The 11,034-nt window shown below is 33.0% G+C and overlaps 1 protein-coding gene across 3 annotated transcripts in view; it reads right to left on the bottom strand.

Annotated features, from left to right (window-relative positions):
• cnksr1 (connector enhancer of kinase suppressor of Ras 1) overlaps positions 1-11,034 on the bottom strand; it is a 44,944-nt gene that overhangs the window by 16,352 nt on the left and 17,558 nt on the right. For all 3 annotated transcript variants that reach the window (XM_028438757.1, XM_028438756.1, XM_028438758.1), the window contains 5 exons: positions 6,009-6,050; positions 5,807-5,926; positions 3,032-3,091; positions 1,556-1,624; positions 1,360-1,482 (listed from right to left, as the gene is read on the bottom strand). In XM_028438757.1, coding sequence (XP_028294558.1) covers positions 1,360-1,482; positions 1,556-1,624; positions 3,032-3,091; positions 5,807-5,926; positions 6,009-6,050 — 414 coding nt within the window. The remainder of the gene's footprint in view (positions 1-1,359; positions 1,483-1,555; positions 1,625-3,031; positions 3,092-5,806; positions 5,927-6,008; positions 6,051-11,034) is intronic.

Here is an 11,034-nt window from a genome sequence, read left to right on the forward strand (position 1 = left end):
AAAGTTGTTAAATGGTTGACCTGCAAAATAATCCCACTTTTATAAAGTTTATAAACTTTTATAAATTTTTTTTTTTCTTTTTTTTTTAAATCACAAATTAAAAAAAAAAAAAAACAAGCTTAAAAATATGTAACAATGTGAGTTAAACTATAATCGGTGGTTATTCTATGTTTCTTTCATTTCATTTTGGACTAACATTTAATAGGCTGTGATGTTTCCTCTTTAGAATTCATTAGATAAGAAAATATTGGTGAATCCCAAAAAATCAAAAGCGACAAACAAAATCCCATTTTTCTCTTATTTTTGTTCTTCTATGGCTTTGTGCATATTGTTGTTTTTATATCATTTCACATTTTGTGTGTGTGTTGTGGTTTTAAATGTTTTTTGAGTCATTTCGGGTATTTTTGGTGCCTATTTCAGCACATTTTCTGGATCTTTTTTGTTGTCTTGTTAAATTTTTGTCTATTTTTGTGTATTTTTGCTGCCAATTGGTGCAACTTATCATTTTGTGTATTTTAGTTCTCATTTGCTATATTTTTGTTGTCATTTTGTGTATTTTTGTTGGCAATTGGTGTAACTTATAATTTTGTGTATTTGAGTTCTCATTTTCTATATTTTTGTTGTAATTTTGTGTATTTTTGGTGTCATTTTGTGTATTTGTTGTCATTTTGTGTATTTTTGTTGTAATTTTGTCTATTTGAGTTCTCATTTTCTATATTTTTGTTTTCATTTTATGTATTTTTGTTGCCAATTGGTGTAACTTATCATTCTCTGTATTTATGTTGTTGGTTCTGTATGTTTTTGTCTATTTTTATCGTCATTTTGTGTATTTTTGTTTTCAATTGGTGTAACTTAGCAACATTTCGTGTATTGTTTTCACATTTTCTGTACTTTTGTTGTTCTGTATAATTTTGTCTGTTTTTGTTTTTTTTTTAATTTTGTTTATTTTTGTTGACAATTTGAGTAACTTATCATCATTTTGTGTATTTAAGTTTTCATTTTCTATATTTTTATTGTTGTTTTTGTATGATGATTTTGTCTCTTTTTGTGTATTTTGTTGCAGATTAGTGAAACTTTTTGAAATCTTGTATATTTGTGTTCTCGTTTTTTTTATTTTTTATTATTTTATTGATATATTTCAGGCACAAGCTCGTCCTGCACTAGTATGATAATTGTTTTTGGAAGAATCATAAGGTTTTTACCTCCAGTCATTCCTGTGAAATCTAAAAAAAAAGCTGACTGTGCAGAAGGAATGTTTTTGTAGGCGTTAACATCCTGAATCCAGTGCGTGTCTTTGTTGTTGTTGTTTTTAGGTGCACGTGTGTGTGTGTGTGTGACGTGGAGGAGGTTCAGACTCACCTTAGTGGAGCTAATCTGAGAGTCTCTGTGTCGCAGTGATCCAGGGATCTTCTTCAACACCAGAGTGACTCCATTAGAGTTCTCCCTCAGCTTCTTCACCAGGTTAGCTCTGCTCCAGCCCACCTAGTGCAGTCACACGTCTGTTAGTTACATCACCAAACTCACGATAGCTGTCATTCTACAAAATAAAACTCACCACAATCTGATCGTTGACTTTGATCACCTCATCACCAGCCAGGACTTTTAAAAACACATCATTTGACTGCTGTGAGGGTGAAAAACCATGTTAACACAACAAGTCCCCCCCTTATGTCTGACTGCTACATTTTATTTAAAAAATAACTTTGGAGCGTAATGATGGAATGAATGAGTGATAAATAAATCAGTATTTAGTGCCTTTATTTCTATAGTTTTTATTATTTCTGGTGATCTCCCTCCTCACGTGGAACCAAGACTGACCTTTGTATTTTAAGTTCTAATCAAGCTCATTTCTATTATTGTTTTTTATGTGTGTGTATTTTGTGTGTATTTTGTTGTCTGTTCTTTTTTTATTATTATTCAGTATCTTTTTCTCTTATTTTGTGTATTTTTGTTGTCATTTTCTGTGTGTTGTTGGTATTATTTAAACTTTTCTATTTCAGTGTGTGTGTTTTTGGTGCTGTTTGGTTGTTTTTCTATGTTGTTTCTTATGTTTCTCTGTTATTTTTGTGTGTTTTGTAGTGATTGTGTGTTTTTCTCTCACAGTGTGTGTGTTTTTGGTGTCATTTATGTCGTTTTCTGTGATATTTTTGTGTATTTTGTAGTGATTGTGTGTATTTTTCTCTCATTTAATGTGTCTCTGTTGTTGTTGTGTGTGTGTGTGGCTGGTAATAGTATTTTTCACTCTTACTGCATGTGCTTTTGGTGTCATTTTGTCGTTGTTCGTCTGTTCTTTGTATTAATTATTATTATACATCATTTTATTTTGTGTTTTTGTTGTCGTTTTGTGAATCTAAATACTGTTTCATTCAAATTATTTCCAAAATGAGATTCTTTAAAATGTGTGTTATCACTTATTTATTCCATCATTTTGCTCTAAAGTTATTTAAGATGTGTATAAATGATATAATAGTGTACGTAGAGTATATAAGGCACCAAAATATCCAAACAATAGGTGACAGTTGGTGAATATATTTATTTAGTCAAATAATTTGAGGATTGAGCAGGATTTTGGGGAAAAAATTAGGTTTCTTTCAACAATTTCAGAGTGAAAAACACTTCCATCATGTTAGAAAATTATGCGAAAACAGCCAAAGCATTGGATTTATGACTCTTCTACTTCTACATTCATTTGTTGAAATGTTATCATTTTTTTTAAGTTTTAGATATGATAGTTTCTGGTTAATTTCAATCAGTAATTCCCATGAAAAGTTTCTATTTTTTTAATATTGTCCAAATATTTTACGCTCCTTTGCAACAGTACTGAGATATCCACAACTTAATAATTATTTGGTCATTTACACAATGATTCATGTTTTCTCAGTTATTTTGACTTTGCTCTGCAGGCCGATGTGGATGTTTTGAAGGGCCGTATTTGGCCACCGAGCCTCGAGTTTGACACGTGGTCTAAACGGTAGTGTTGAATGTTTAAAATATGAAAATAAACAGTTTAACGTGATTGAAGGCGTCTGACCTCGGCAGCGGTTCCCGTCACGTAGTGGTTACTGGAGCTGGTGGAGGTGATCTCAATTCCCTGAAAAAAATGATAAACAAACAAACATGATATTTGATCATTTTCTGTTTTAATTCTATTAAATCATCACTATGATAGATATAAATGGGTAAAACTATTCACTCTCCAGAAAGCCAACAGTACGTCTATAACGTCTTTAAATTGTTTAACACACATTTCTCCTTAATATTTACCTTGTGATTTTACGTCAAAAAAATGAAAATGTTATGAAAACAAACCTTAATAACTTATAATAAAAAAATAATAATAATAATTCACACTATATATATAATGGCTGACAACAAACAAAAACTTTTTAAAAAGCTATAATAGAATATTATATATTTAATTAAAACATATGAAATTTCCAAGAATGGGAAAAACTGGAAGTTGTTTTTATAATCCCAACTAATTAATCACACAAACAATAATGTTTTATTGGTTTTTGTTATTATAATTACATTTTTACAGCTGTTTTGTGACAATGAGAAGAGAAAACCAAATATTTTTCACCCTACAGTCATACTGGTGGAGGTAAGCTAATCTGTAGCCATAGTGCAGAAAAATATGAAAAGAATTCATATATATATTTAGTTCCTTTCCCCGACATATTTGCCTATTATTAACTTGTTATTGTCTCCTCCCCTCATCCCCTAATAGCACAATTCCATAATTATAATTATTACATCACACACAACCACTTACTTACTGTATCATAATGTATAAGATTTGTAAATATTGTCTATAGTAGCCTGTCAGCAGTTTTTTGTTGTGTTGAATGTGGCAAAAAATAAATAAAAAGCTATAATGTGTCTAAATTGTAACGGAAAAATAATTATTGTAATAATTTTCTTTACAATTTGTTTTAAAAAGAAGAATTGTACGTTTTGCAGCTTTTTTTTTATTGTGCAACTGTTTGCATGCAAAATAATACACGTTTAGTTACTTTCACATGTGAAACATTATAGTTGTCAGTCCTACACATAATGTCTAAGCTGCTTCATGCACAAAACGTGTAAATATAACAGAGTAATAGTTTACTAGTTGGGATAAATATAGATTAGGCTTTAACTCAGGAAGATCATTACTGTACACAAGCTGCAGCCATGGGTAACAACAAACTAATATCGTGTACCATAGCAACAATATCAGCATATTTGTCTGAGAGACATCACACAGGAGAAGAAGGACAGGTACAGAAACACACAATAGAAAAAAAAAAAAACAGGAAATAAGGTAAAATGTGCAGCACTGAGCATAAAGAGATACTGTATAAAGCCTTATAAAGAACGCTGGTACATGAAGAACCAACGCGGTCGCATCAAAGAAGTCATGAATGTAGTCGTATAATAACAGATATCTCTCAGTGATGGAGAATTACAGAAGCCGACTGACGGGGAAATGGATTTCCTAGTGAAAGGATGTGAGATTTCTTTATGATCTCAGTGGAAATGGAAACCGCAGAGATGAGACGAATGCAGACAACATTTCAAAAACAGGATTGACCAAAATAAAATGATTGAAATAACTCAACGGCATGCAAAATGACAAGAAATGCACAAAATAAAATGACAAAAATACACAAAAAGGTAGAAAATACACAAAATGAGAACAAAAAACAAAAGAATTACACAAAATAACTGCAAAAACACAACTAAAATACACAAAATGGCTACAAAAAACTACAAAATTACACACAAAAAATGAAACTCTTAAAAACAAAACAAAATGACATCAAGAATACACAAAATTAGTCAAAAAACTCATAAAGTGACTTAACATACACCAAATAACAACAAAAATACAAGAAATGACTCTAAAAATCACACAAAACTGCAAAATAAGAACCCACAAAGAGGCAGAAAAATACACAAATAATAAATAATTATTGAATAATTCAAAAAACAAAACAAAATTACACAAACTTACTCCAAAAACATACAAAAAAATGTAACATACATGAAACAACAGAAATACACAAAAAGGCAGAAAAATCCACAAAATAACAACAAAAACCCTAAAAAACAACAAAATTACATAAAATAACTACAAACTGAAAAAACACAGTGAAAATACTCAAAATGACTCCAAAAACACAGAAAAAACAACTAAATTACACAAAAAACTAAAACTGAATTTTTTTTTTAAAAAAATAACTCTAAAAACAAAACAAAGTGACAACAAAAATACACAAAATTAGTCCAACAACACACAAAGTAACTTACATACACAAAATAACAACAAAAATAGAAGAAATGACTCCAAAAACCACACGAAAAAACAACAAAAATATACAAAATAACCACAAAAACCCTAAAAAACAACAAAATAACCGCACAAAAAAACACAAAATAAAGAAACATTTAAAAATCATCTCCAAAAACACAACAAAATGAAAACACAAAATACACAAAATGACTCAACATGCGTGAAATAACCAACAACAATAACAAAACAAAAAATTAAAAAAAAGGCAGAAAATACATAGAATGATGACAAAAAACAACTAAATGGCACAAAATTACCGCAAAAAACACAATATGAAAACATTGTTATAAAATAAATAAATAAACATAACAAAATGACTGAAAACACACAAACTGTTATTTCTTATATGAATGTTTTGATTGATCATTATTATATTCTTTTATAAAAGTTCTCCATCACATTGGTCTCAAAATTCCACCTTCTATCACATACTGTATGGATAAAACTGTAAAAATAACCAGTAGTTACCAGCTGGTCTCCAGGCAACACAGGCACGAGGTCGACACTCTCTAGCTGAGCAGTGTGAGATAGAACCGTGTCTGAGCTGGACCTCAAGATATCATCACACACAGCCACCAGCAGACGGCACTGAAACAGACAGAAGCAATGGATCCACGTCACACAGGCCACACAGTGCGGGAAAGACTTGTAGTTCAGTTTAAAAACTCACAATGGAGATGATGTCTTTTTCTTTATCGTAGACCGTGGTGTCCTGGTGGATAAAAGAAGATGAAGTGAGAAAAGCCTCTGTAGTGCAGACGCTATTGATTAGTGGAAACGGGACATAGATTCTCTGAGCGCTGCCCTATTTCCTCTTCACAGCATGAGACAGGAAGTTGAAGGCCGCAGGTTTCCACAATCAAAAGACAGATAATCCGTTTTTTTTTTTTTTGGGGGGGGGCCTTTTTCACTAGCACACCTTATTAATAACTATGAATGCATATGTTTGTTTATCAATACGTTTCCACAGCATTTGTTTTTATTTCCAAAAATCATTTCTTTGCGTCATCAAGGTTATCAGGGCCACATTTGGCACAAATGTTCACCACATTTTCAGAGCAAAAACGATGATAACGTCTTATATTCATGAAGACGATGCTATGAACAGCCCTTTTTTCACACTTCTAAAAATTATAAGTGATAATTTAATTTTTTTTTCACAATGTAAAGCAAAAAAACTTGCAATATTTACTTGATAAGAATCTGCAGCACAATATTCACATGTTTTATACACAGTTTTCATCAGATAAAGACATGTGGCTGTGTTGGAAATGTCCCACTGACGTACTACACACTACAAACTCATCGAGTATATACTATAGTAGGATTAGGAAGATGAGCATTCCCACTAGGGTTGAGCACCTAACGTCTGGTTCCGGAACCGCTACAAATGTTTGAATTTCAATAATTTTTTTTGATTCCAAAATGCCCGCACTAGTTTGTTTTGTTGCTCTGTTTATATAAGGTGCATTCAGAACACTACTGTAGTGACTGCAGTGTTTGTCTGTCTGTCTGTCTGTCTCTGTCTGCGGAGCCGCTAACCAAAGGCTGTCAGGGGAGAGAGAGAGAGCGCTGATCACTTCTTCTCCGGCTGTATCATAAACATCTCAGCTTCTATGGTTTAAATGATCAACTTATGGAGTTACGAAAGGATGAGTTCACCCAGAATGTAGGCGTGTTCCAGAAGTTAACAGCTTTAATTTAGCCTCACTAAATGAGGAAGTGTAGGACAGTCCTCTGCTGCTGCTGTCTCTCTGTAGCGGGGGAGGGGCTGCTGCCTCGGAATTACAGACAGTGACGGCCAGTTGTGGCTTTTTTTATTGATACGTGCACTCCATACAACTATTACAATATATACAATTCACACATTTACCTATTTATGTAAAACATGTAAATTATTTACAGTCATATACAATTTACATAGTACATAAATAAAAAAATACTTGGGGTACTTTTACTTTAATCAACAGATTTAAGGATTCAAGACTCCAATTACATTTATGTATATAAAATCTTCCCTACAATATAAAGTTCAAAATATAACTATTTTTTATAGTTTCTGTTTACACTTTATCCAGAATAATAATAATATTTCTCAACAAGAACTGTTAATTGATTTGTCACATGACTGTTCCAGGGTTTGAGTTTGTTTTATTTTATTTCACATCTACCTGTAGCTCTTTGTTTTTTAGACGCTGACAACTTGTTTGTCGTTTTATTTCAGCAAGTTTCACTTTTGCAGTTACAGTTGGGAACCTTTGCAATTGAATATCCTAATTACAGTTCAGCAAACAAATTAAACTGTATCAACTAAATGAATTATTAAAAATGGCTTGTGTAAAGGCTTTTACACATGAAAAAAACCTGTGACCTGTTTACCTGCACAACTCAAAAAGAATCGGAATTCGAGAATCGTTCTGAGCAGGAATCAAATTTGAGAATCGGAATCAGAATCGTTAAAATCCAAACGATGCCCAACCCCAGTTCCCACTAAAGTATACTGTCAAGTTACCCAAGATGCATTTGGAACCTACAACTGAAAAAAACCTAAATATCTTTGTTGTTTCTCCATCACATTTTAAGTAAAAAAGTGACCCAGTAAAAGACTGGTGTCAAACTCAAGGCCCGGGGGCCAAATTCGGCCCGTTAGACCATCATATTTGGCCTGCAAGAGAAAGTAAAAAATGTTTTTATCACGACTGAAGTCATTTTAAATCTCAAATTGTTCAAAGGACTCAATTTTCCTGAAACGATTTGTAAAATTAGTCAAAAAGTGTATGAAATTTAAAAGAGAAAATCCTGCAGGGACTGAAATTTCTCACTTATTGCTTGGATATTGTCGTCAAAGTGCAAATTTGGGGAAATTATTGTTAAAAATTGCTAGTTTTTCCACCTAAAATGTGTGGCCCATTTAAGATCAGATTACTTTGGCCCCTGAACTAAAATAGTACACGACACATAGTCGCTTTGTGTTAATGCAAAACCTAATTGTTTACCCTAATCTCCATCACAGAGACAAATAATCCTAATCTAGAAGATACACAATACGCTAACAAACAGTCCGTTCGTCACTGACCCAGTTATTATATCTTCTCTGGTTTTTGATCAAACTTTGTCTAAACGTGTCACTGTTATAATGCTGAGTCATGAATACACCAGACACAGGTATTTATTTACTGATTTTTTTCCATAACACAGCCACACGCCGAGTGCAGCTAGCGGAGCTAATCTGGGACGTGTGACGATGTGAGGAGTTACGTAAAGAGCTAAAAACTAATCCCTGTGAAATGTAGCAAAGGGATCAAGACGGTACGCGGCTGGATTCCTGGGCTAATTAAAGGCTGTGACACAACGCTGCTGCTGCTGCTGCTGGGAAGGGAAGGACACATAGGTCCACTATAGTCTGGATTAGTTGGCGTGATGAGTCAGCAAAAAAACAAGCGGGAGTGAAGAACCAATAAAACAACACAGATTAATAAGACGCTCAGAGAAATCATTCGTCCTTATCCGGCAGGTTAGCATTAGCTAGGCTTAGCATGTTAGCATAACGCAAAGGTAGAAAACTGGTGTGTTTTCAAATTTAGCTACTAGGCTAACGTTAGCTTTGTTAGCTCACAGTGGGTGAGTTTATGGCAGCTCACCCACTGTTCTTCTACTGGGACCTACATTTTAGGGCCTTAGTTTAGTATTAAAGCTACTTTTTAAGTATAGTGCAACATCCCAACATTAGAAAATTCAAGAATCTGCCTGACAACATTTTTTCGATTTTAAAATAAACTAACAAAAACAAAATCCCAATAAATACGTGTACCCTTCGTTCTTTAGTTATTCCGTTTTAAAACCAAATCAAAATAACAAACAGTGTGGTTATTTTGTTTTTCTGATTTAAAACCAAAGCAGAAATACAGAAAAACCAGATAAGCAGCGTTTTTTGTTTTTTTTAACTTGCTCTGTTTGTGTGATATTTGGATATTTACGGTGAAATTAGAGCGAGAACTGAATTCCGCTGCACCTGGTTTCCCTCCTCAGGTCCTGGACCAGGTCACCTCACACAATAGGACTGTTTAGGATTTATTGCAGCAGTTTTCTGCTCATGTTTGTGGATGTTTTAGCTCATATAAAGCTGCTCACGTTTATGTGTTACGATCCAAATAGTATCCAAATAAACTGGTGACTGACTATTGACTGTGGTGGTGTGATGAACAATAGATGTTAGAACTTCTGCTGTTTAACAGTTTTGCAAAAAAAAAAAAAAACAAAATGCAGCTTTTTTGAGGGCAGTAAAATGTTTATTTTGCACGTTATAAATACCGCTAACAGCAGCCGTCAACACACACGGAAGTTGATCACAAGAAACGATACATTACATCACCTCTGGTTCCACATGTTTTAAGTAACATCCATTTTTTGGTTTTGATTTATTTATGTATTAATAACGTTTCAATTCACCAGTAATGTGACTTATGCGTTGCTTCTTTTTATGTCCGGACCGGGAGCAAAAGTTCGCCCAAATCCGTGTATCATTTGTTCATTGGTTTTTCATTATGTAACAAAAACATGAAAAATGAAAAAAAAAAACACTAATTTTTTGATATTTGTTTCCAAAACCAAAATGAAAAAACGGAAAACGCCTTGATTTTCAAATTCAAGCTCTTTTGCTTCGGTAAAGAAAACGGAAAACTAACACCTTTATTCGTTTTCTCCATTACCGATTTGCCAAAGTAATGAGTTTTGACTGATCAGAATCAGAAAAAGTCTTATTACCAAAGGAATTTCTTTTAGTGGCAGGTGCCACAGAAACAGTATAATAATAATATTAGTAATAATAATAAAAATAAAGAATTTATAAGTAAGACAGGTGATATTTTATAAATTCTCATATGATGCAGATGCTCCCAATGGTGTGTTACTTGTTGATATATATATATATATAGAAGATACTAGGGCTGGGAATTTATTGCGATTAATTAATTACAGAAAAATAACGCAGCTTTTGGAAGTCCAAACAGCACAGAACCTTTCTTATAGCACAAGTTCCCAGTATACCCATATTATGTAATAGGTATACCCATTTATTTAACACTTATTAAGCTTACATTTACAGCACTTTGTCATTTTTTACCTCCTGTGTTAAAAATACAGCGCTCAAAAATGTGAATAATTTCCTGTGTCCATGACGAGATTTTTAGTTATTTCCATTTCTTTACAAACTCGTCCCTTTAAAACATAGACAACTTTAATAACAGGATCCAAACTCAAAGCTTGAATTATCTAACAATGTTCTCACTGTTCAGTTTCATTTCTGCCTGAAATACAGTAGAAATCAAAGAATGGAAGCAATCGTAGTCGTACTATTAATGACTGATGTAAATATAGCAACAGATCAACCCAGTCATAATCAAACAACAACAATTATGAAAAGTAGAATAAGCTAAATTCCAAAAGCAGCTAAACAGCAACACAATGGTTTATTATTCAAGTAGCTACAGTACTTAGCGCTGACCTCAAATATCAACAGTTACAGACCAGCCATGGAGTTCATTTAAATAAAGATGTCATTTAATGAATGGTTTCCAGTACCAATCTGTGCATGAAAGCTGGTTTCTGTGGTAGTTGTCGTGGTAACAAAGCCCCACTATCACGTGTATGCAACACAATGACACACGCACACTTTCACAGTCGGATTCCCCCTGCAG

Source organism: Gouania willdenowi, chromosome 22 (genome assembly GCF_900634775.1).
Source record: "Gouania willdenowi chromosome 22, fGouWil2.1, whole genome shotgun sequence".
NCBI lineage: Eukaryota > Metazoa > Chordata > Actinopteri > Blenniiformes > Gobiesocidae > Gouania > Gouania willdenowi.